Source organism: Pseudopipra pipra, chromosome 5 (assembly GCF_036250125.1).
Source record: "Pseudopipra pipra isolate bDixPip1 chromosome 5, bDixPip1.hap1, whole genome shotgun sequence".
Taxonomy (NCBI): Eukaryota; Metazoa; Chordata; class Aves; order Passeriformes; family Pipridae; genus Pseudopipra; species Pseudopipra pipra.
In genome coordinates this window covers 44,820,309-44,847,569 of record NC_087553.1, presented here as the reverse complement: position 1 = coordinate 44,847,569, position 27,261 = coordinate 44,820,309, and the positions used below count along the sequence as shown (strand labels likewise).

General features: G+C 37.4%; 1 protein-coding gene across 1 annotated transcript in view; it reads left to right on the top strand.

The window, feature by feature from the left end:
- Nucleotides 1-27,261, top strand: part of ARID2 (AT-rich interaction domain 2) — a 101,061-nt gene that overhangs the window by 71,806 nt on the left and 1,994 nt on the right. Inside the window, exons 12-20 of the mRNA XM_064655846.1 lie at nt 124-199; nt 2,965-3,099; nt 3,555-3,754; nt 4,123-6,956; nt 14,743-14,891; nt 20,356-20,494; nt 20,592-20,677; nt 24,999-25,122; nt 25,210-25,301. Coding sequence (XP_064511916.1) covers nt 124-199; nt 2,965-3,099; nt 3,555-3,754; nt 4,123-6,956; nt 14,743-14,891; nt 20,356-20,494; nt 20,592-20,677; nt 24,999-25,122; nt 25,210-25,301 — 3,835 coding nt within the window. The remainder of the gene's footprint in view (nt 1-123; nt 200-2,964; nt 3,100-3,554; nt 3,755-4,122; nt 6,957-14,742; nt 14,892-20,355; nt 20,495-20,591; nt 20,678-24,998; nt 25,123-25,209; nt 25,302-27,261) is intronic.

Below are 27,261 nucleotides of genomic sequence, written 5' to 3'. Positions count from 1 at the left end.
TGGATGTATCCTTGCTGACAGACACAGGAGAAACTGTACCAGTGGAAGTCATGAAGTGCTTCATTCAAGAATAAAAAAAGCATTTCATCAAGTTTGTTTTTTTCTTCCCCACATTCTCTACAGCTTCTAGGACAGCACCACATGTTGCTCCACCACCAGGAATAGTAGAAATAGACAGTGAGAAATTTGCATGTCAGTGGTAAGTGTATAGTTCTATTCAAATACTTTAATGAAAAAGAAAAACAAAGAAAAATTCTGTATTCGTGTGTCACAGAATTTTCTAGTTTGCTTCTATTTACTGTTAGACTAATTTTTCTGAAAAGTATAAGATAAAACCATTCTCTCATTGCTTTGAAGAAGTATGAAAGACAAAACTCAACCAGAATATTCAGTCTTTGACTTTTGGTGCTTAAAATTTGATTTTTAACTCTCATCTTGATTTTATGTATTTTTTAAATTTTCAGGCAGTGTTACCTGTTTCACAAGTGTTTTTGTCTGATAATATGTTGCTGTATTACTGCACCGATATAAGAGTAATTATCCAATTCTGAAGCTAGGCTCTGCAAAAATCTGCGAACCTTGAGCAGGTTAAGGAAGATTAAAGTCTTTTCCATCCAAATTCTCTTGTTTTCAACTGATACTGTTGTCAGATATTGAGAGAGAAACTATCCCTCCTTTGGTTCTCCTGTGGACTGAGAGTGATCTTTCTGAACTAATTGTCTTATGTAATTCTACTCACATCCTAAATATTTGTATTAATCGGTTCCTGATGGGCCCTTTCGCCTCGGCTGCTTCACAGCTCTTACATTCATCTTTTGTCTTACTGAGCAGGCAAGGGCCTTCAAGATACAGTGGGTAGGATTTACAAAGCCTAGTGATTTAGGTTATGGTTTATATATTTAGGTTATGATTTAGTTATACTGCCAGCAGAGCTCTGGAGGAAATGTTGCAGATTCTTGTTGCCAACTGATGTTCTCATGCTTCTTTTTGCACACTGCAAAGTGTTATTAATGTGCACTGCTGTGAAAGATTGAGAAATTTCACATTTAGACATTTAAACAGGGGTACCTGGAGTTAGACTGTCTGCAGCTCAAATTAGCAAGCTGTAAGTTGGCCTCGAGCCAAAGCTAGTTTCCTAGGTTGCCGCTTTAGTTAATGGAGTGGGATATTCCCCCAGTAGTAAAACAAATTGCCTTCTCCCACCAAGTTTCTGGTAAGGTTACAAATTACCTTCTGGTGCCACCTTCTCTAGAAGAATCTCTAGAAGAGATTCTAGAGAACACTAGACATCTAGTTTTAAGTAATACAGTTGTAGGCCAGCTGAAATTTGTACTTTATATGAAGTGTAAAATAGAAAGTTTGGCTGTTAAATATGGTTAGGTACTGTGCTGCAACTGTGTGCTACCATCAAGTGACAGAAAATACTGAAACAAACCATAGAGCATGGTATCAGGAAGATTTGGAATGTCTCCATTGTTTCTGATCCTGTGTGCTTCTGCACCTGTCAGTGTTGAATATTACTGTGTTGTACTTGATTTTCTCCTGGTTAGTCATATGTAGATATGAGGTAGTGGAAAATAAAAATTGACATATAGCCCTGAAAATTCAATTTAAATACTATCTGTGCTGCCAAAAAAAAAAGGCAAATTGAGAGCCGAGTAGCTTTTAAAGCGTTTTCATCGATGCTAATATGGAGTGTCTTAGATTCATGTAAATTTTCATGGTATGTTTTAGTCATTACTTTCTCTTGAGAGAAATGGGAAAATGAGTAAATCATAGCAGTAGAATCTAGTTACTATCTCTTGAAAGCAGCAGAAAGGCAAATTAGTTAAGCTGACCTTCCTGTATGTATTATTAGCCAGCTTAGCTTCAGTAGGACTTGTAAGTGCGTGTGACAGTAAAGTGCTAATCACAGATCCCATTTCACCATTGTAAGTCCTGAATATCTCCAGTTTGCTGATACCAGTGATAGTGTGTCAGCCTAATATGACATACCCAACTGGGCAGTCACTTCTCTGATATGCCATATTTAATTAATACCTTAACTTTCTATTAATACAGTGTAACCTCGATTTTTTAATAGTGAAACTATGACTCAACTGCAAGAGAAATGGCACTACACTTACTCTTTAGCGAAAACACAATTTCAAGATTGTAATCATATGCTCTTTTATCTAGTTATATTGGGAGTGCAGGGCTCTGCAAAGGAGAATGCAGTGTAGTTTTCCAAAGTGTTAGCACCATATAATAGATGCTGACAACTAAGAAATTTTTTTTATTCTATCTGAGCCTATATTCTGATGCCAGTATTTGAGCACTGAGTGAAAGTTGTCACTTGCCTTCATTTGCTGCTGGGGAGGAACTGTTCCTATGCCTTTGGGTTGGAATAATGGATCTGAGAGAAATAAAAACTGACAGAAAATATTTCTTTCTCTCACAGCTTCCTGGTCAGAGATTAGATGGTCTGTGGCTTTGTGGAGAGCCTGTAGGAGATATCAATACTTTCTTTCCTTTACAAACATTGACTTTCTATAAAAATTTCTGGTGAGGAATTAGCTAGCTCTCAGTCCATCTTTTGCTGAAGTAGAATCATTAAGGAATAAGAATAGAGCTGTGGGGAGGAGACGTCGCCAAACAATGCATTATTTTTTGGTTTTGTTTCTGAGTATACATTAAAAAGGCATATGTCAAGACTATTTTGCATAAATAATATGTATATAAGTATGTAAATAAGATGTTGCATGTAAAACTGACCGCGTGTACTAGGGGTCCTTATTCATAAGCAGTGAGAAGGAGAAAGTGAGGAACAGACATTTGACAAAATAATATACTAAAATGCTGTTTTCTATGTCAGATCTCAAAAGTCTCTGTGATAGAGACAGAAGTGTTTTGGCAACCCTTTAAAAGTATTTCGCTTTATTTTCTTTTTGTATTTTGCTTCATAGTTTATTTTTTCATCCTCAGGTTGAATGCCCATTTTGAGGTGAACCTTGATTGCTCAGTCTCTCGAGCAGAAATGTATTCTGAATACCTCTCTACTTGTAGTAAATTAGCTCGAGGTGGAATCCTAACATCAACTGGATTTTATAAATGCCTGCGGTAAGACAAGAATTCATGCAGCAATAAAGAATCAATTGTATGGGCTCAATACTAAGCTGTAGCTTTAGATTTCTTTGAGAAAAGATCTGAGTTGTAAGGCATTCAGTTTTGGAATTTTAGTTGAAAGAAATGTTTGGAGTTCATTTAATTTTGTTTCCTTCTGTTTCAGAACCTTTGATAGGGTTTCTTCTCTGCATATAGTCTTCTTCCAAAGCAGTTTTTTTAGGTTTTGTTCACTTAGCTTGTATGAAATCTTGGCCATCTGGTGAACCTGCTAGTCCTCAGTTATGAATACTTACATGCTATTGGAAAATCCTGCTGGGTTGCAAAGATGCAGGCTTACTTGTACGTAATGTAGCAGTTACTGTGCACACAAGACCAGTTAACCAAAACAAAAACATTGCAGGAGAGTTGAGTTATTATTTATTAACAGAGATTTATGTTGTGTTTGGCAGAACTGTCTTTCCAAATCATACAGTGAAGAGAGTAGAAGATCCAAGTAACAATGGTCAAGCACATATACACGTGGTAGGAGTGAAAAGGAGAGCTATACCACTTCCCATTCAGATGTACTATCAGCAGCCACCAACGTCGTCTACCCCAGTTGTCCGGGTTGATTCAGTTCCTGATGTGTCTTCGTCTCCTTTGCCAGCAGGTTTTTAAATTAATATATATAAAGTATTTAATTAAACCATAATAAAAGCCAAAAGATTTTGAAAATAGTTTGAAAGTGTTGGAAGCTGGTGCCCCATGTTTTGATTGAGTTTATTCAGTAATGTTGGGAATAGTATTGCAGTATGTACTTGCATACTGTTCTAGTGTTTGATGTGTAACCCATAAACTTGGCAGTCAGCAGACAAGCCATTGTTGCTGCATCATTAACTCAGATGCAGTATAGCTGAGAAGACAAACTGCTTCATAGAGAATTGCAATTTCAAGCCTTGGATTTTTAAAAATTTGTTATGTTAATGTGTTTTGAAGTAATTTCTGCTTTGAAACTTCTACTGTGTTTTATTTCAACAGGAATTCCGCATGGGCTACCAAGTGTAGGAAATCACTATCAGAGGACCCCTATTAACCAGTCTTCAACTTTGACAGCAACACAGATGTCTTTTCCAATTCAAGGTGTTCATACTGTGGCACAGACTGTTTCTAGAATTCCACAAAATCCTTCTATTCATACACAACAAAATGCTCCAATGACTGTTATTCAGAATAAAGGTCCAATATCCTGTGAAGTAGTGAAGGCTGCAGTAATACAGAGCTCTGTTCCTCAGTCTGCAGTTCCTGTTACTATTGCTGTGGGAGGAGCTTCTAATCAAAATCAGAGCACTACAGGTCAACAGCCGTCTGTTACTGTTGTGGGTTCTCAGACGTTGCTTCACCACCAACCTGTAATTCAACAACAGTCTCCACTGCACGCAGTGGTACCAGGACAGATACCTTCAGGCACTCCTGTTACGGTAATTCAGCAAGCTGTACCTCAGGGTCATATATTTGGCAGAGTACAAAACCTACCAGCATGCAGTTCAGCAGTTTCACAGGGTCAGCAGCTAATCAGCACATCATCACAGCCTGGGCAAACGTCATCTCAGCAGTCTTCTGCGGGTAACCAGCAACAAGATACAGTCATCATAGCACCACAGCAGTACGTCACAACCTCTGCATCTAACATTGTTTCTGCCACCACAGTTCAAAATTTCCAAGTAGCAGCTGGGCAGGTAGTTACAATCGCAGGTGTCCAAAACCCACCAACATCTAGAGTAGGGTTTCAGAATATTGCACCAAAACCTCTGCCGTCTCAGCAAGGTTCATCTGCTGTACAGCAGCCACAGCAGCAGCCTCCGCCACCGTCCCAGCAAAGTGTAGTGATCGTAAGCCAGCCAGCTCAGCAAGGTCAGACATATGCACCAGCCATTCATCAAATTGTGCTTGCTAATCCAGCTTCTATTCCTGCTGGTCAGACTGTCCAGTTGGCTGGACAGCCAAGCATTACTCCATCATCTTCACCATCCCCAGGTCCAGTTGCAAATAATCAAGTCCCTACAGTTATGTCATCTTCATCTACCACTCCTCAGTCACAAGGACCCCCTCCTACTGTTAGCCAGATGCTTTCTGTAAAGAGGCAGCAGCAGCAGCAACATTCACCAGCATCGTCGCAGCAGCAGGTACAGGTACAACAACCGATGCAAATGCAGGTTCAGTCCCAACAAGCTAATCCAGGAGTTGGCCAGCCCAACTCTGGTGAGTCTAGCCTGATAAAACAACTGCTTCTTCCGAAAAGAGGCCCCTCAACTCCAGGGGGGAAACTTATACTCCCAGCTCCACAGATTCCTCCACCTAACAATGCAAGAGCTCCTAGCCCTCAGGTGGTTTATCAGATGGCCAATAACCAGGCACCAGGCTTTGGAGTTCAAGGACAGTCTGCAGCTCAACAGCTGCTAGTTGGACAGCAAAATGTTCAGCTGGTCCCGGGTGCGATCCCACCCCAAGGGGCCATGCAAACAGTACCCATTTCTAATTTACAGATATTGCCAGGCCAGTTGATCTCAAACAGCCCAGCAACTATTTTCCAAGGGACTACTGGCAACCAGGTTACGATAACAGTTGTGCCAAATACGAGTTTTGCTACTGCAACTGTGAGTCAGGGAAACACAACTCAAATCATTGCTCCAGCAGGAATTGCAGTGAGTGGAGCACAGACAGGAGTTGGGCTACAGGTGCAAACACTTCCAGCTACTCAAGCACCTTCAGCTGGACAATCACCGTGTACTGCTGCTCCCCCATTCAAAGGTGATAAAATAATTTGCCAAAAGGAGGAAGAAGCAAAGGAAGCAACAGGTTTACACATTCATGAACGTAAAATTGAAGTAATGGAGAATCCTTCCTGCCGAAGAGGAGCTGCAAACACCAGCAATGGGGATGCAAAAGAAAATGAAATGCAGGTGGGAAGTCTTTTAAATGGGAGAAAGTATAGTGACTCCAGTCTACCTCCTTCTAACTCAGGGAAAACACAGAATGAGGCCAATCAGTGCTCACAAGTCAGTAATGGGCCATCATTAGAAATGGGTGAGAACGGAGCTCCTGGAAAGCAGAACTTTGAACAAACGGACACACAGGAAATTAAAAGTGATTTGAAGAAGCCCCTAGTTAATGGAATCTGTGATTTTGATAAAGGAGATTGTACTCATTTGAGCAAAAACATTCCAAATCACAAAACTTCCAATCATGTAGGAAATGGTGAGATATCTTCAGTGGAACAACAAGGGAATTTGGATGCCACGCAGCAAGATACTGCCAAAGGTGATCAAGGGGAAAGAATTTCTAACGGGCCTGTATTCACTTTGAGTAGTTCACCTATTGTAAGCGGTACACAGGAGGCTGCGAAACTGTTAACCCAGCAACTTAGTGGTACCAACACTGATTTACCTAATGGACCTCTAGCTTCAAGTTTGAATTCAGATGTGCCTCAGCAACGCCCAAGTGTAGTTGTCTCACCACAATCTACAGCCTCTGTTATACAGGGGCATCAAATCATAGCAGTTCCACACTCAGGACCTAGAGTGTCCCAGTCTACCCTGTCCTCCGAAGTTCGGTCTACTAATGGCACAGCAGAATGCAAAACTGCAAAGAGGCCAGCAGAGGATAATGACAGGGAAACTGTTCCAGGAATTCCAAATAAAGTAGGAGTTAGAATTGTTACAATCAGTGACCCCAACAATGCTGGTTGCAGTGCAACTATGGTTGCTGTGCCAGCTGGAGCGGATCCAAGCACTGTAGCGAAAGTAGCAATAGAAAGTGCTGTTCAACAAAAGCAGCAGCATCCAACCACGTATATACAAAGCATGGTCACACAGGTATGTTGTGGTGTTCTTTTTATGTTTATTCTGACTGTGATTCTGACTAATACTGTGAAATAACGTGGCTGAAAATGTGAACTCGGTCAATACCTCTTGCATAGTATTTAAAATATTCAGAAAATTATGCTTTCTGTTCTTCGCAGACTAAAGTTCTAACAGTTTACATACCTCTTCAATATCAGTGACAATAGTGGAATTTAAAATTTGTAGCTTGATAATATGCAGTGAGGAAAGAACTTCTGCTCACTGTTTCTTCCCTTAAGGATTAACTGTTCTGAAAACAACCATGGTTTGCTGGATAGTCTTGTAAAAATATCAGTACTGTTCTGCACTTTATTCTTGGTCACTATGGAGGGGTGAATATGGTTTTTTGAAGTTAATCACCACACCTGCATTTGGCTTGCTGAAATGAGTTGAAGTTCTTGCGTTTAAAGGCAATCTTCGAAGTCTTGCTTTGTGGATTCACTGCTTTCACTACAGAAAGTATTGTTTTGTAAATTGTTGGAATATTTACATTCATTCATTATAAAATATTTGCAACATTTATTTTATCAATGAAATAAGCATTGTTTCAGGGTGGGGTTTTTTTTGCCAAGCTTTGGAGAGGGTTTTTGTTTTTTTTTTCTCCCTTGAGAATCTCCTTGAGATTAAACTTCAGAAGTGGTTACTCCCAACACTTTACTAGAAATGAGGTATGGCCTCATTTTTATGATTACTGATAAGTAAAAATAATCATGTTTGAGATTATTCGTCTCTATAATTTATTTTAGTTTTGTACACAGACAGAAAATACCTCTCCACAAAAACACTCCTAACCTGAATAGGAGCAAAGAGAATAGAATGGTAGGTCTGGCAGTTAAAGTTCTGACAGACCAGAGAGAGGAAGTGAAGTCCTGAATGTATGTTTGTGCATTTTGACCTTGGAGTAACAGGGCTTTTATTTCTTATTTTTTTGTTTATTTGGTTGGGGTTTTGTTTGTTTGTCTTCAACAAAGTAGAAGGTATAGACCTTATGGACTTAAACAACTGGAACTCAAAATGTGACAAGTGATGGCTAGTGCTACTTCTCCTGTGTCAAGTTAGGTTTCTCTTGAAAGCTTTCAACTTTCCTTCATCTAGGTGGTCAAAATTCAGGTCTAACAGTTAACAAGTTACCTTTCTGTTTTTCTTTCTCTACTTTTTTCTTTTAACTGCTGCAGCGTTACATTCTTAAAACGTCTTCGAACTCACTCCTAAATTTTCAGTTAGGTTTTGTTAGAGTGAGATCTGTATTATTTTGATATGTTATTTATTTTTGTTCTTCCTAGAAACAATTTTACCAAAATGAAAGTGTCTGTTGGCAGCATGGGGACACTAATGTGCTTGATTTTATTAGTGTGGATATAGTAACTATGCCTTGTTTTTACACCAAGTGTCTTTAGCTGTTACACAGTTTGAATTTCTGTTACAGCTTTACTAAGGATTTGGCTGACGCACAGAATGATATGGTTATGTCTTTGGAATGGAATAAATATTATCTATGTTTATTTATTCCCTGGATATGTGGCTGACAGGAGTTTGCAGTTGCATCTCAAACAGCTACTAAACTCTAGACTGTAAGAATTTTGAGAAGAGTGAAATATTACATTTAACTGTTTCATTTGATTTTGATAGTATGTATCATGATAATAGAGAGGAGAAATAGAAAAAAAAAGAGAATATTTCCTTTGCTGATGATTTCTTTTTTACACTCTCCCTAATATCGCTATCATTAATAGTTCCCAGATTTTCCACTGCCTGTACAAACAAAAATGCTGCTGGCTGGGTTTACCATTCAGTACAAATTTGCAGATGAGGAGAACTTGGTTTAATGTCTCCTTCCCTGAAAGTTTCCTGATTCTACTGTCTGTAGGATGCCCTTCCTTTCTTCAGAATTACAGAAATATGGGGAAAAGGAGTTAATTAGTTTTGATCTTGGTGAAAAATATATTCATTAGCTATTTGTCTTAACAAATATATGGCTGTATATTTATGAATGATGTCTGTCATGACAATGTAAAATACTGACTTATGATTGAACCCATTTTATAGTACTCCGGTTCAGATATAGTTAATATCATAATTTGGCATAAGACTTTTAAAGATCTTTGCCACTTCTTTAAAATGAATGTGTTGGACTATGAACAATATCTAAGTTGTTCTGGCCAGCTCCCAAAGCTGCTGAGCAGCCATTGCTTTTTCCGGAAAAGCAGATGTTAAATCTTTCTAATATTGAGTCTGCTTTTAGGAGTACCTTTGAGACATCCAGAAATACTAAAATGTAGCCAAATTCTCATGAACTTGGTGTGAGTTTTAGTGATGACTTTTTTTAAGGTTAGACCCCATATAATCTCCTTTTTTCTCCCTCCTATTTTGAGTCTTGTCTGATAAGCAGCTTCCTTGTCCCTGACTTTGGGAAGGGCAGCAGCTAAGGAACACTTTCGCTTGAGCATCTGCATTATTTTATCCTCTGTAGTACCTAATATATATTGGCTGTCTTGCAGAAGAAATAGGAGTGCATGTTTCTTTCTGCAGACACTGTTAAATTTATTAGAAATACAACCCAGTGGAGAAAAATGGTGAGGGACAGAGAATAAAGGGATATTAGGTATGGCAAAATTACGTAGCTGCTGAAGCTTTTAGTGTGTTTGCTTGTTATCTTAAATTTTTGTTTTAAGCTACAGCTTGTATTTCAGTGAAGTGTGAAAGGGATGGAAGAAAAGAAATTGTAATAAAAGTGAAACCAAATAGGAAGACTGGAAAAAGAGATGTTGAGGACAGAAGAGACAGTATTGTTTATGCAGCTACATCAAGATTAGTTGTCGTGAACTGCAGAGAGGAGAAAGGGAAAATGCTTGAAGATAAGGAGGGACAAATGAATAGAGGAGGAGGGGATCAGATCAGCAAAATGAAAATTAGGAAAAGGAAGAAAAAGAATGAAATAATGCTTAAGGGAATGTAGAAGTTAAGAGAAATTTCTTTTTGTTATATGAATGGTAGTTTGAAATGGGCTGATACTTATGCTTGGGGAAGAATGTTAATTTAAATGGCCTACTGAAATAATAAAAATTACATACTTACTGTATATGGGACAGCCCATGTAAGTGCCATCAAAATCCAGTTAGACACAGGTATCTTCTGTGTATAACCTGAGATTATTCCATGTTGATTGTATACCTCAGCAAAGCTTATTGAAAAATAACTACATGTATTTTGACTTTAAAAATTTTTCTTTTTATATTTTGCATTTTGATAAAAAAATGGGCTATGAGTATATTTGTTATGTCTGACGAGGTATACATGATACACAGAGTGTTGCAATTTTGTTAATATATTTTGTAATGTACTAATGAAATGTACTCTGAGAGGAGACAGAACTGGCACTTTACTTTCTTGGCTTCATTTTATTTTGGTGTTCCCTGTTCCTGGTTTATTGCTTTCCTGAGGCATTGTTCTAGACTGGTGGTTGGAAAATAAATGAGCAATTACCTATCTGTATGCTTTTCTTTTCCACTTTTTCTTACTCCTCTTGAAACGCCTCCAAAACATCTGTTGAACATAACCATGTTCGTTTGTCCCAACTGGTGTATGTTTTGAAGGAATGCTCTGATATCATGCAAGTTCTTAGAACTGAACATATCTGATTTAAATTGCCTTATCTGGCTTTTAAAGTAATGACTTTCCTGCTCATCACTGTCATCCCCTCATAAACAATGCACACCCATTTCTCTTAAGGCTGTCCACTTGAAAAACATGCTTGTGTTGAAATTTAGGTGCAAAATCTGTGTGGCCTTGACTACCTGCTCCTGCTCTTTGTTGGTTGGGAAGCTGAGAATTACTATGCACCAGAAAGCAGGTGTGTAGCTCCAGGAGGTGTGATTCATTCCTAGCCACAGAGCAAATGAGTTTCTCAGCTGGAAGTACTGAAATACGGAATCTCTGTACTTTTATTGCCCTTCACTTGTGAAACACACTGTTGCAAGGAGGCATAAACTTCAGTAATCTAACAAGAAAAGAACATTTATTTTGTTGGCTGCCCATCTACTTGACCCCTTCCTCAGACTCAAATTCTGCTCTATTTGTTTTCAGCTTATGTGTTACCTCTTTATAGATGTGTTCGTTATCATGAATAAGATAAAAAAAAATTTCTGGTACCAAACTGTAAATCCTGTGATACTTTAAAAATATTTTTGCTAATAATTAACTGTTTGAGTTAAATGTATTTACTATGGGTGTGTGCATACTAATGATGGGAGAAAAAATGCAGCCTAATGCTTTTAAACTGCACATGTCTGCATGTCAGCAGAATCCCCTACACAGTGGGATGCAGTGTGTTCTCTTACTGTTGGCACAGTAGGCCTTTTAAGTAAAATGGGCAGGTATCATGATAAAATAGTTATCTGTTCATGCATAAAGGGAATGGCACCATTGGTTCTGTGAAATGTGGGTGGAGGCCATTTCTGGCCCCAGACCATAGGGTTTTTTATTCTTACCACACAGGGAGCTCATGTACCCGAACAGAGGAGTTCTTGTGCATAAAATTAATTAGCATCTTTGTAAACAGTCCATTCTAGTTAGCAGGAAGCTCTTAGCTGTACTCTTAGTTTTCATGACTAGGTTGGACCTCCACCCTACCTCCGATATCTCAATCTAAAGTCAACCTAATCTAGATATAAAATCTCCACCTGCTTATTAAAAGTAGGCTGTAGTATCTGTTCTGTAAGTAGACTGTACAGGCATTAAGGGTTTGTATTTGTGTACTTTAGAGTTCAGTGCAAATCATACTGAGATATGTGATGCTGCTGTTGTAGAGCTACCTTTCAGTCCCAAGATCCTGTGACAAAAGGGCTAAGTGGTGGCAGTTGCATATGATATCATGGAGAGGTCTAATTTGATTATAAAAAGATGTCATGAAATGTTTTCAAGTGTACTGGAGTACTGTGTGTTTGTTTTGTTGGGGAACGTGGGTTCATTAAATCTTTTTGCTAGAGGAGGAAACTTTGTGAAATCTTTATGCCACAGGGGAAAGACTTTTCAATCTTACGTCTCCCAGAAAGACTTTATTAGGAAAAATTTAATGTCTGTCATGGTTCTGTATGTTAAAGAAATAAATGAGTTTATATAATCATTGTACTGTAAACTAAATAGCACATAACTAGTATTTCTAGGTATATTTCTGGGATATTTCTGGAAAACAAAGGCTAATACTAATTTTAGTGATGTTCTGTGTATCATGCATTACTAAACGTGTACAAGAAAATAGAGGAGGGAAAAGGAAACCGAAAATTAGCAGTATTTCTGATCTCTTGAATGAAGAGAGGAAAGGTCTGAGATGTTCGAATGTAGAACTTACGTTTGTAAAGTAAAACCTAGGAAAGCATTAATTAATTAATTAACTTTGCTCTATGTGTCGATTTAAAAATATAATCAGCACACCTGGTAGGCAGGTTTCTCTTCAAAAAAACGTTGAAGTTGTGACAACCTAATGGTACATGTTTGAGGAAGACTACAGTAGAGTGATAATAAGAGAATTTAAACAACCGCAGTTATTTTACATATTTCTTTTCAATTTGTCAGCTTTTTTTCCTCACTGGAAAAAAAAAAGGGGGGTAGAAATTAGAGGGGAAGCTGAATTTTCACTTTTTGACCTGAAAATTTGTTTCCTTTTCTGTGGTCTTTCATTTTCAGCATGTAACATTTTGTGGTGTGTATCTCAGATCTTCTTGTTTAAAATAAACAAATTTTCTATTAGATGGTATTAAAACCTTTGAATACCACTTGGAGACCTTGCCAGAGAAGCCCTTGAGAAAATTCATAATTCTGGATTAATTGCAGGGTTTGCTCTGAATGGAGTAAATAATACATGAACCACACACTGAATGATAAGAATTAAATGAAATATTAAATTCATTCAGTAAACTCATTTTCACTTCTGCACATTAAAGGAGACAGAAGTTCTACAGGGATAAAAAGTTGCATAAAGACCATCATAATGTGTTGATACTGGGATGCCAAGTGAAGGCTGCAAAACAAGCTGTACTGCTAACATTTGATTACTTGCAGCTTCACTTTAAAAATGCCTGTTTAAAGGACATTGGTCTTAAAAGGTTCCACTTGTGTTTACCTTTTGTTAAAAGATACATTGTGAAGGATTCGTTACCCATTCTGTAAAATAGTTTAGAGGTTTTTAGGTGAAAATCATTGATGAGTTCAAAATAATTTGTAGTTATGACTAAAGGACTCAAGTCTTTTCTTAAAACTTTTCATGTATGCAGATGGATTACTGGCATCATAAGTAGTTACGTTGTGTTCAGAAGTTTAGCAGAGTTTTGCCTTATTTTTATCATGTTTTGTGCTTGGAATGGGAAGTGTTTTGCTTTTGATTGGGCTTTTTGCTGTCCCTTTGGTCATATTACTAGCGTTGTATCATCTGTGATAGTTATTAACCTAATACCTTGTATGACTGTTGTCCACAATGCCAATAAAGAGCAGCAGTAAGAAAATGCAAAATCAACATGCAAATGAAGTTATAGAAGTTGCAGTTAACTGTTTGTTTCTTTGTAGTAGAAGTCTGAAGTTATTAGTAACAAAGCTGTAAAGGCCTAAACAGAGTATTTTGTGCACCATTTGAAAGTGCTTGCTTTATAATATTCTTGAACATAGACTTGAAAGTAATGTTATTTGGTCTCTCTAGAGTGTTACATTCCTTCAAACAGTAGGGAAGAAAACGATGTTAGGTCTTTATTCCAAAATAATATTCAAAAGCTTAATTCTTCTATTGTCATCATCTCTATAAATATCTTGCTGGCCAGAGCCTTCCAGTAAAAAAGAAAGAAGAGTAACAATATTATCACATAAACACTGTTCTGAAATGATAAGTTCAGTGTTCTGTATCTGTTTCTCAGAAAAAAAATTGCTTTGGTTTTATATTTGTAGGTAATTTTAAAGATAGTTTTAGTTCAGTGTTAAAATAATGTCTTGTTACATAGCAAAGGGAACATCTTTTTCCTTTCTGAAAAGTTTCTCTTTCCCTGTATACAAGTTGTACAGCATGTTTAGGCATTCTGGGCATGTGGTGCTCTGTGTGAAGGTACGTGTGCTGTCTGTTTTTACAAGAACCTGAAGAATTATATCATTTGCCAAGTTTTATAGAGAAAATGGTATGTCATAGATGGAGCCTACTGGTCATTGATACTGTTTCTTCAGTATTATTTGTTTACCTTTTCTTATGTGCTTTGTAAGGGAGGCTGATGCGTATTAGTGTGACAGGTCAAGAATTCCACAGATGCAGTACATAAAACCATTTCATCAAAGAACATATAGCAGTTTTATATGTTTCAGGGCTCACTGCTGTGTTTAGCATTATTTTATCTTACTTTTGCATAGGAAAGCAAAACTACTCCCTATGCTGATGAATTTGCAGCGCGTAGAGTTTGCATGTTTTTTTTTTTAAATTATAAACAAAGTCTTTGCAAAATAATGTTAACCTTTGCTGCACTACTACCCTTGAGAAATTTCTTACAGTCGTAATTCTGTGTTTGAACATAAAGTTTATTAATTTGAGTATTAAAAATTTCAGCATAAATATGACAGTGTAAAAGTTGTATGTCCCTCGTGTTATTTTATCTATTAATGCTTATTCAGAGTTCAGAGTGTTAAAAACTGTGGTGGATTACAGTGTAAAACAAAAGGTCTTTCAGCAAAAAGTAAACGTCAAGTATTGAAATAAGCCCTGTTTAAAACTGTGGTTTAACTTTTTCTACAGAGCACACCTGCAACATCGATACCAACAGTACAAGTACCGGGCCAGCAGATCAATTTGCAGCCACCGTCATACACTGCAGCAAGTCAACATGCAGAGCAGATGAAAAAACCTGGACAGAACTTCATGTGTCTGTGGCAATCTTGTAAAAAGTAACTGGCTCCTTTATTTACCTTTTACTAATATGTAACAGATGCTTGTATATAGAAGGTGATCCTACAGGTTCTATCCATTCTGTTTCCTTAAGTTACCTTATACTTTGTCGGGGGGGAAAACATAAAGTGAAAATGTTGAGGAAACTGAATGAGGTGGGGGATAGCAAGACACTTGACTGCTCTCAATTATACTTCGGAGCATAAAATTAGTATTATGTGGCTTTCTTGTAGTATGTTGATTTTTCAGTAATAAATAAAACAGTCGTGTAGTTAAGTTAAAAAAAAAATCCTAGCTCTGAAACTTGTTTTCTGTGTTGCAACTACAAAAATAGTTCCTGTACTCCAGTTACAAATCATGTCTTGGCATTTTCTTGTGTTTCCAGTTTTGCAAGAGCAGACTGTTGCACTTCTGTGTCCTGGTCAAAGTCTTATTTAGCTTATGACTAGTTTTAGTAATTATGCCATTTGTGTGCCACAGGACACCATTGTCATGAAAGGAAATAAAAAGGAACTTGGCCTTAAGACTAGACAGCAATGATTGGATTTTTTTGATTTACTGTTGTTGTCCTTAAAGAGGAGTGAGCTAGAAGACGTTTAGATGTAGGCTTGTAAAAACATGATATGACTTGTGTACCAATATGTATATCTTGACACTGATTTTTAAAATAACTTAGGTTTCTGAATATATTTAGTTTCCAGTGAGGGCAGAGATTGGTGAGACAAAGGCAGGTGTCAAATAGTCACTCCAAAAACAGTGAAGAAAATCATGTAAGATATAGGATGGGCATGAACAAGGGTGAGACACTTCATCATTGTAGGACAAGACAAAGGGATCATAAAGACAAGCTGATTTGACAGAAAGCTTGTGGAAAGTTCAGAAAGTTGGGATGAAAAGATAGAGAAGTTTGAATGTTTTGGAACTGATAGTAAAACTGAAGCATTTGAACAGAATTATAGCAATACTGAAGGACTGTTATTATGTAGACCCCTGAAGGTGTAATTTTTGTTTCTTTCATTCCTTACAAACATAACTCTAAGATCATTAAGTCAGTGTAAGACATAGATATTTTAGATAAGACAGACTGGTACTGTAGAGGTCTGTTGTTTTTTAGATCACTGCATTGTTTTCACCTTAAAAGTGATTTTTCTTTCTTTGATGGATGACACTTCTCCATGTAAGAAATACATGTAAGGCTTTACTTACTTTGTAGTTTCCTCCTTTACTGCTAATAAAATAGAACCCTAGAACCATACTCTACTGGCTGCATAATAGATGCATTAACACCTGTGTAGGTACAAGAGTAGGTTGTATTGAGCTTGAAATGAAAAGCTGGGGTGGTTTCAAGCAGAAGCCTTGACAATTTATACCATCTTGAAGAGCTTCCTGAACTGGAGTTTCAAAGCATAAGTCACCAATTTTCTTCCATGTCTAAAGTTATATAGGATAAGTTGTGTTGAAGTGACATCTGACCATGGAATAAGCTGATGTCACATGTGAACTAGGATGTGAATATGTGCAGACAGATTTTTGAGGCAGGAGAAGGAGCAATATACTTATTGCTTATACCTTACATTATCAGTCTTTTGTAGTCTGTCTTAAAATATTACTGCAGAAGGTTTTCCTGAGACTGAAGTTAAGGGCTACAAGGCTGATACTTTACGAGTTGATCTCTATTTCAAGCATATTTCTGTTGCTTTAGTTTCTCTCGTTGTTACTTCCTGTACTACTTTTTTTCATGGTGGTTTGAATCTCTTCAAAAGCCTTCAGAGATTTTTGCATTGATAGATTTAGCTCATGTGACACACAGCTCTTGTTTTTATGCTGTCTATCACTTTTAGAATAGTTACTTCAGTCCCAACCTAGGTGTTCTCTGTGGTGAAGTGAGAACCAAAATGTTAACATTTTCCTCAAACGTATATTGTTTGCTCATATTCCTTGAACAGCCTGATAAAAAACAGGAGTATCAAATCTCCTGTAGTATTCCTGATTTTAACAGACAGAAAGAAGAATCTGAAATTGCCACCTGTTCCTGTAACTGTTTTATTTATAGCTTTCAATCTTCGGGTTTTTTACTGAGTTGTTTAAGCAGGAAACAAGAAGATTTTTTGAGTGGGTTGTTGGTCTCTGTGAACTTCAGATTCAGTTCTTGGTTTCATTCATGATTGCTTAGCAATTTTCTTTTTCCTAGAATTAGGCAGACAGTTTCATCATAGTAGAATGATAGAACAGTGAGGTTTTTTTCATGGTGTTTGTAGTTAACTGGAAAGATAGGACAGGAGACACTTTGAAACAGTCTCTTTCACCTGTTTCTCTGGGCATGTTCTTGAATTCTCACAAAATGTTAGCATTGTTTCCCTTCCAAGATGCATTGCAGAAGGCAGTGAAGGCCTTAAAAAAACATTTTATTGAGAATCAAAATAAATACAAATAAATAAAATAGTATGGTCTTTCCTACCCACTAATTTGGCTGCTGCAGTCAGCAGCATTCCAGTGGTGTGAGTGGGCATTTTATTTGGTTTGGATTTTTTTAGAACTGAATTAGGAAACAGTAGAGCAAGATGTAAAATGCCACAGATTTAGCAGTGTCTGAAGACCACAAGAAATGAGGCTGAATTATGCAAGTGGTTGCAAAGATTGGCCGCTGACAGATGTATTCAGATTTGGTGTCTGAAGTGGAAGTAAAACTCTAAAAGGTGTCAGTCAGCACACTGCTTTTGCTTTGAGACTGTAACAGAAAGTTGGTGTTTTCCTTTGAACCTCAGCTCTCTGCAAGTGCTGCTAATTGTATGTAGCTTAATTTAAAAGCTGCTGTTCTGTTTCACAGGTAGGCAGTTGTCTGCTCTTGAATTGCTTTGTATTTAAAAAGTAAATTGAAAGTGCTATTGAATCTGCACTGCCTGTCATGTCAGCTACTAGTTTAATGTTCTGTTCAGGGGTTGAACAGAATGATGGAGAAATTAGGTGGGAAATGAGTCTAGACTGAACTGACCATATTGTCAGTACTTAGGCCTTTTTTTTATTACTATAGTTAGGTGGTTCTTTAAGGAAAAATAGTTTTTCTCTGCAAAATGGTAGTAAATTTGAATCTTCAGATCAGTGATTGACATGTACAATACTGAATGTATCAAACAGTGAATGAGCCAACATAGCTGAAATGACTTTATATTTCTAAAGCCTTGCCGTGTTGAATAAAATGTTTTACATTGTATTTTGGATTTTACTTCTGCCATGAAATTTGTTTCATCTGTGCCAGGAATTATTCATAAATAGGTTTGTGCCAGGCTTAAGTTTATATACTGACTTCCCCTTTATTGTGGAAAGACATCTTTCTGTCCTGTGAAACATCAGCTGTTGAGCCAATGCAGATGTAAAACATTTTGTTTTCATTTCCTCCTATGGGATATCTGGACCAAGAGCAAGAGGCAGGTATTTCTGCTTCCCAGCTTCCCTGTAGTAAGGGCTGACTATCATGTAAAAGATGAATGCTTCTAAAGAGAGTAGTATTTATTGCCTGTGCAAAAGGTAATTTGTTGTATTACAGGTGGTTATTGCAGTAGGATTCAGTTTATAGTGAAGACTTGTCTCTGGGTGAAATTAGCTCTCTGATATCTTTAAATTGTTCAGGTAACAGTACCTGTACACTTAGGCGTAGGTATTGATTGCAAGTATGTTTGCATAATGGTCACTGCTGAGTAGTAGTGGGATGTGGAAGGAGGTGGCTGGATCAAAGGACTTACTGGTCTGCTGTTTGTATGCTGGAAGTTCTGACTCGCACATGTCCAAAAATGACTGCTGTGGGTTGTAGATGCTGCTTCATCCTTGACTACTTGCTGTAGGTCTCTGATGGGAAGTCATCTCCTCTTGGCACTGTTCAGCCCAGTGATTTCAGTTAAACATCTTAACACAAATACTTTTCTTGTTAACTGAAATTAAAATACTGGCATGTGAACCAGAGTGGCTGAAGTGGGTACACGTTTCCCCTTTGGTAAGGCTGTGGCACCAGTGTCATCTGTCCAGCAAGTGTGTGAGAACAGCTGGTGGTAATGACTTCCCAAAGGGCAGCAGCTACACCTCTTCTGTCCAAGCCTTAAGTTGATGTTGATGACCTGGGTTAATCGTATTGAAATGAATAGTGCACAGCTGAATCTTTTGGCCCTTTTTTCTCTGTTGAAATAAGGGACATAATTTTATAACGCTTGAGATACATTTTAGGGTATATCTAGGGTAAAAAAAATCCCTACACTTGGAATCATTCACTATTTTTATGTCATACTTCTTGAAATTCAGTGATTCTCCTTTACCATCTGATATATGTTACAATAACCCATCTATTGTCTACGTGAGATTGGAGGTAGCCTAAGTTGCAGCGATCGTGCCTTGGTGAAGTTTGCAGTCTTGAGGAGTATAGGTCAGGTAAGGAATAAAGTCAGGCTCTTGAACTTTAAGGCTCTTGAACTTGCTGACTTCCAGCTCTCTAGGGAGATTGTAAACACGTAATACACTGCTGAGAATATTGGAATGCCAGGCATAGGGCAACTTCATATTTTCTATCGATGCAGAAGCACCTAATTTGCTTCATGTCCTTTGCTTTGGAGCTGTTAGCAGGCAAGGTGCTTAGTTGGAGGGTTTGGAAAGTCATTTTCATTTGGTGAAAAACTGGAACATGTAGCCCAGAGAAGCAGTGGGTGCCCCATTCCTGGCAACATTCAAGGCTGGATTGGATGGGGCTCTGAGCAACCTGGTCTGGTGCAAGGTGTCCCTGCCCATGGCGAAAGGGTTGGACTAGATGACCTTTGGAGGTCCCTTCCAACCAAAACCATTCTATGATTCTGTGACTCAAAAATTGAAACTCAAGATGTTAAAAAGGGTCACATAACTGACATTTTTCAACTTCTGTGCACATCAGGAAATTATATTTATCAGTTTTCCCATTATTTAGAATTCAAGTGCTAAAGAGCGTTAATTTAGGTTGATCTCTTAGTCTGTCACTTTTGCCAAGTGTGCAGTATTGAGAAGCAAGTAAGATGTATGGTGTACATCTCTTTTTGCCTATTCAAGTTTAAATAAGGTCTGAGTATGACTGCCAGTAAAGAAGAAGAATGGGAAAATGAATACATGCAGCTCATCTTCTATAGCTGTTCATAGTTTATTGGTGTATTTTGCTTGATTGGAGAGAATGGGTCTATGGGAATTAACATGCATTATTTCTTTGAAGTATAGCAGAAAAACAGAACTATTATATTTCAGTCAGGTTTGGCGAAATCATATTGACATTTATTGGTAGCTCACTGGTAATAGGCGTACATGTTTTTCTCTTTAAAATTTTACATCTTTTCATTTATCAATGCATGTCTCAATTCAGAAAAAAAAAAGTTTAATGGATTTAATGTTTGTGATATTTGTGCCTTACCATTAACTGGGAAAGAAAAAAATTAAATTCCTCTCCCCTTCTTTTTGTAGGTGGTTTCAGACACCATCACAGGTTTTCTATCATGCAGCAACCGAACATGGCGGAAAAGATGTCTACCCAGGGCAGTGCTTATGGGAGGGATGTGAACCTTTCCAGCGGCAGAGGTTTTCCTTCATTACCCATTTACAGGTACAGATTTTCTTTCACATATTACTTCAGAAAACAGTAAAAATTTCATGGTAAATTTCCACACACCTTTCTTACTGTCTCTCTTTTCCCCAAACAGGATAAGCACTGTTCCAGAGATGCTTTGCTTGCAGGATTGAAGCAAGATGAACAAGGACAAGCAGGAAATCAGAAGCCTTCCAATAAGTAAGAGACTCAATCCTCATTAGCAATAGGGAAAATAAGAGAAATAGAAATTATTGGAAGAATTTGTGTATCTGTAACTTGGCTTATAAGGTGAAACTGCACATGTAAGAGTCTGTAAGAGTAATCAAATCTGAGGTCCATTACAGTAAGACAAAATAGACAAAAGAGGGAATAGATTCTGATGTGGGAGATGTGGTTGCAGTTATCCTGAAGACAAAAGGTAATCCTTTAAGGTATATGGATCAATACTATGTGATAAACATTGTTCTCAACATGTTCTCCTTTTTTTTTCCAACTGGACAGCATTTTATAACTTTTCTTGTAACAGGAAAGTGCTTAGAATCCAAATGGAAAGTTACTTGTTGTGTAAAGTTCATCCGTGTCATACGGCTGAGATGGATTGTCTGGTAACTTGCTGCATTCCTTCCAGTTTTGTGGTCTAAATTTGGGCTGATTTGATCCCAGGACTCTTGTAATAAACTTTCCTTTAAACAAGAAGCAAGATAAAGGATAAAGAGTCCTCTGAGTCTTCTGATTTTGTGTTGCTACCTGGAATCAGCTTTGGCTCTTCTCTTTCCAGAATGATTTCAGCCATCAGGAATTAATATTGGAGAGCACAGGCCCATTGGTGTGAGGTTTTGGGGATCTTAATATTGGAGTTACTCGGAGTTCAGTTACTTACATAAGTGTATTAAGACTAGGTCTTTGTTAGTAACTGACTGGAATTGCTTTGTTGCAAGCTAAAGATGTAATTACGTGGTCCCAGACAAATTTGGCAGTTTGTTCTGGAGGCAGCAGAGGAAGTCGAGTTATGAAAACTGAGAAATTCAGTTTGAGAGTTCTTTTATTTTTTAATATAAAACCCCATCTTAACACAGACTTATGATTCCTTGTTTCCTTAAACTGAACAACACTCAGACCTCGGAAAATCACAAAATGAAGAATTATGCTAATGTAGTCTTTAATACTTGGTAAGTGGGAAGTGTAGGGCTGACACCATCTACTAGCATGATGTGATCTCAACTCTGCCTTTTCAAAATATTCTGTCACACAGATAACACATCCAGTAGCTATGTGTTCTCACAGGCTTCTTTAAAACTGGCACAAGTACTCAAAGGAGAAAAACTGTTCATACACCCCTTCTTCTGAGGCAGAATTCCCTAATTAGGTCAGATTCAGAAAGTAGGAATTTATATGCATAACCAGTTCTTGCTGAAATATTGAGACTGAAATATCACAAGAATCTAAGGATGTGATTTCAGACTACAAATTGAAATAAGGACTTTGTTGCTCAAAGTAGGATGTTTTAGGTCTTTAAAAGATGTGCAGATATGGTGCTTAGGGACGTGGTTTAGTGGTGCTCTTGGCAGCGGTTAATGGTTAGACTCGCTATCTTAGAAATGTTTTCCAACTTACGTGATTCTGTGTTTTGACTCTCTGACATCCTTTGTTGTTTCTCACATTTGTGCATTGTTAACTGTGAGAGAACTAACTCTAGTTTTTGTTAGATTGCATGGTAAATCAATTTGTTTAAAAAAACCCACTCATAAATCAAAAGAGTGGGCTTGCCAGATGAGTGGAATACATTCGCCTTACTGTCAGTTGAACACCAGTGTAGAAGGTGGGCTGGAACAAAAGGAAGGGATGAGACCTTTCTCTGTCAGCACTCAAAACAGTTATCACTTACCTCTCTTAGAAAGTCACAGAGGTTCACTTTCCATTACCTTTACTCTCTCCCCTCCTGTCTTTTACCAAATAAGAAATCAACAAACAGGAATATTTTGATTAAATGTAGTGTGTAACCCGTGTTATCTTCCAGCACTGCCACAGAGTTCTGTTTGTGTAACTGAAAAGAGCATCCAGCAGCTACATGAGGGAGACAAGACCTGATAATTTGCTTTCAGAATCAATGACTTGTCAGACAAAACCCTAAGCTCACTCCAGCAGCTCACCTCAAGCTGTTTTACATGGTCATGTCTGAAAGCTGTCTTACAAGGTTTTGGCCTAATTTTTGCTGAATCCTAGAAGTTTGTCAGATGTATCATCACACCACTGATAGTCCATATCATTAAACTCTTGTATGGAGCTGAAACATCTTTAAAAAACTGGTACCGAGACAAAGCATGCCTAAGTCATCAACTTTTAGGCATTAATTAGGTGAACTTTTTTCACTTAGTCCCTCACCATTTAGTAAAACTCAGACCTACCTCAGAAAGTGCAGGTAGCATTATTTGTGCTGGAATTAAAACATGTGGAACACAGTATAACAAACAAGGGCCCATTCCCCCAGTCATCATTTCAGTCTATCGTAGCACCATACACACTTGAAAAAATCTGTAATAGCTTTTGCTAGAATCAGGTAGGCAAAATAAAGCTGCATTACAGTGTTGGTTTTATACCTTAATTCTGTATTTCCTTGCTTTTTAAGTTTTATTATTTTAACACTTCCTCTTCTGGTTTTCAGAGGTAGCTGAATATTACATTCTGGAAGGTCAAGTAGCACTACAAGTTAACTTTATGTTCACTGTAGCTTTGTGCATTGGAATCTTTTTGGATTGATCTTTTTCTCCTTGTTGCCTCTGAAGCAAAGGTGGTAGCGTGAGCTACCAGAAACATTCTTCATGCACCATGGGAGTGGGGCAGGAGATAACTTTAAATGATAACTTGAATGGTATGGTTGGAAGTTAAGTTGATAACATAATTAAAGAAATTCAGGAAATCTAGATGGTTCTTGAGGAGATACTTGCCCACAGACACAATTCAATCCACTTGATGTCTCAGTAATTTTTTATCAGTTTCTTTTTTTTCCCCAAAATTAAAAAGAGAAGATAATCTTTTAATATCTTCCTAATTTATTGCAGTTGTTCCTTTTTCAATATTTTTAGAATCAAGGCAATAGTACTTCAACTTTCTTAAATATGGTATGATAGCTGTTGAAGAGAGACATTCAGAACAGCCTCCGTTGATGAATCCTTGTGCTTCTCAATTAAAGGAAAATGTTCCAAAAATCAAAAATGAACATGATAATTCCTTTACTGTGGTACCCAGTCTTTTGTAAACATGTCAGTACCCAACAGTTTCTTAATTCAGCCCCCTGCCCTTTTACTTCATAAAGCTTTTTTATTTATTTTATATATTATCTCTTTTATTCTAGATATTATATATTTTATTTCCATTCAGGGGAGAATGACAGAGTTTTTAAGGAGAGGTCTGTTACTACATCTTACTTTTTAGCTAGGTTTCCTTGCTGTTAGAATTTCAGGTTATAAAAAAATTCTCTCTGAATAGAGAATTCAAGTTTTATTCTTGGTATATTCACTTTAAGTATAAGATACTTAAATAATAATCTTACATGTTAACTTTCATTTTAAAAAATAGAACATTTATATTTGATTTATGCTACCTTTGCAAGTAAGCAAGACTTGCACTTCTTAACCAGGTTCTAGTAGGGTATTAAGAGACTTCATAGTAATATCGTACAAAATATTGAAGTGTGGTGGTATTTTTCACCATCAGTACTGCAAATTGTTCTTTAGGATGACATTATGAGTCTTGCTCATGAAGTGAAATTGCTATTTACACATTCTAAACTCTAATAATATGAGTAATTGCAAAGTTTTACATGAAATAGAGCTTTGACTTCAGTGTTAATACTGAAAATGGAGAAATTGCTTCTGCTATGTTTGTTATACCCTGCTTAATTTATCAATAAATCTGAAAGCTGCAGTAACAGGTAATTGGTTTTACAAATGTTTGATCAGATTTAACAATTACATGTTTTATGTCTTAGATCATAGCTTAAATTATGTTCTTTTATATTACTTCTCACTAATCACAGTTAATATGTATTTTATATTGTCTTAATGTCTAGTGGTCCCAATGAGCTGTGTCGAGTATTGAAAAGCTGTTTTTTAAGGATGTTCTCTGGCCAAATCTCAGATGGCATTTGTATAACTGGTATCGTAGTTCCTGTTAAAGCCTATCTGATAAAACATTCCTTTAAATTGGTACACTTCAGGAAGTGGCTGTGTCATTAGTACAATATATTACTTTTCCATCGCAAATGTCATGGGTGATGAGCACGACTTCTTCGAGAGAAGTGGTTTTTTTCACATAAAATAAAGCCTGTGACTCTTCTGAAGGCTTTACAGTAAGATTTATTTCTGTGGAAACAAAAGGCCAATCACGTATCAGCACCAAGTATTAATGGATCTTTGTGTCTCTGTTTGGATGGGTTAAAAATTGTAAAATGTATTTTCAGAGTTTTTAATCTTCTAAAAAGTAGTGCCAAGCTTATTTTTATTAATTCTTTCTAATGTAGGCAGCCAGCTGCAGGGGGTACTGCCTCTACTCCCAGAGCACAGAAGGCCATTGTGAATCATCCGAGTGCTGCCCTAATGGCATTAAGGAGGGGATCAAGAAACCTTGTCTTCAGAGATTTCACAGTTAGTACTATTTAAATCAAGTATTAGATATTGTTTCCTGCTACTAACTACAGAGCTTTTACATTTTTTTTCTCTTTACTTTTGTAGGATGAAAAAGAGGGACCAATAACTAAACACATCCGATTAACAGCTGCCTTAATACTAAAAAATATTGGTAAATATTCAGAATGTGGTCGCAGGTAAGCATTGTATAATTTTTCTAATATTAACGGGCAATGTTGTTTCTGTTCCTTTCAGTATCAAACAAATAGGTAGGCTTTACCTATCTTTTAAAAAAAAACCAGTAAGTATATTGACAGTACAATTTCTCTATCAGTTCTGCACTGTTTACTTCCCCACGTAGGTGCTCAACGTTACCTTACCTAAAGACGGTATTTGTGACCCAGACTTTTGAAAGTGTCTGGCAAATGTGACAGGTTAAATTTTTGGAGATAGATGAGAGAAGCCTTTGCAGTGAGTCTGTCCCTTTTCCCCCTGAAGCAATATACTACATTACTATGAAAATTAATTCTTCTGTAAGCAGCTTCCTATTGGCAGTACCTTTTATCTCAACTTGAGAAAGGAATGAATGAGCTCTTACAAACATTTTCTTAAATTGTGGAGGGACATACTGTTGTGTTTCATACATGCTGCCTCTCTGTTGTTTTTCCCTCCAAACTTGGGTTAACTCTAATAAATGACTCAGTCAGCTTTCCTCTCACTTTCAGATCTTTCAGTAAATAAATAGACCAACACTGGGTTGTGGTACTGAGTAGGAAGAGTTCTTTCTGATGCAAAAGGAGCAGTAGTTAGTTACTGTGCCAGTGAGCACCATGCATGCTGCTTCTGGTTTTTTCCAAGAACTTACAAGCTGAGTGTTTTCTTGGTTTTGTTTTGCATTGTTTCAGCTTCTTAATAGCAGAAGTAATGATTTCTACTAAGAGTCTTATTAATTTTGCCTGTTCTTCAAAAACCTGCCAATAGAGAGGAATTTCCTAGTTGTAGTTGTAAACAAATGAGTTTTGATACTGGTAGTAGAAATCCTCCTGATGTCTTCAACTGCCTAATTGGGGGTTGTAGGGAAGACAAAGCTCTTCTTGGAGAGCATGGTGAAAGGACGAGGGGAAATGAGCAGAGTTTGCAACAAGGAAATCCTAATTAGATACCATGAGTAAAAGAAGGTAAAATTGTAAGTGTTGATGGAACATGGGATCAAGCTCCCTGAAGAGGTTGTACAGTCTCTGTTCTCTTAGATATTCCAAACCCAACTGGATATCAGTTTGAGCAATGTGATCTAGCTAAGGAGTTGGCCCTGCATTGAGCAAGAGTTGGACCACATACCAGAGATTACTTATAACCTGTATTAGTCTGGGATTTCAGTGTTCTCAGATATAAAAAAATCTTTAAAAGTTTAGGTCTGTGAAGTATTCATGAAGTATTTTTTGTAGTACTTTTCTAATGATTAATTCTGAATATTCTTGTCTCTTTTAGTGTTAAAAAGCTACAGAATGTTCCATTAAGTCAAACATGGAACAAGTTTTGCTATTAGCTTTTCCATTGCATTGGTAACGTCCTTGAGTATTTTCCTCTGCCAGGTCCATGTAAATATGCATTGTACATATCACAGAACTAGTGTTCCCCATCTTGATAAGGTGTTCGTGGGGTTTTTCTGTGCTGTACAGGTATTGGTTGCTCATGGGCCATGATGGCTTGAATATAGTTTATTCTGTTTAAACACTGATTTTCTCTCACAAGATGAGAAAAAGTAGATACTGAAGGGAAGGCTCAGTCTCTTCTGAAAGTTTTGCCCCATTCACTTTTGAATTAAAGAGCAGGGCTGAAGATAATTTTTCAAGCATGTGTGTTGTGCTTCGTCCTGAGAATTGGCTGATTTCCTAAATAATTTGTGCCACCGCTGATCAGTGACATTGAGGGATGATGCCCATCTCTGAGGCAGGGTCTTCATTCTGACAGTCTGCTGGGGAGCTGGGAATCCTTACCAGAGCAAGACTGGTAGCAGCGGGCAGAAGCTTTCTTAGTTACTGGACCAGCATTTGTCAGAGTCATCTTGTAATTTGTTATATCCACACTTGAGTTGGTTTTACTTGAAGCTAGCAAATTCAGGTGCTGCTGCCAGTGTAGCCTGCAGTGCCACACCTG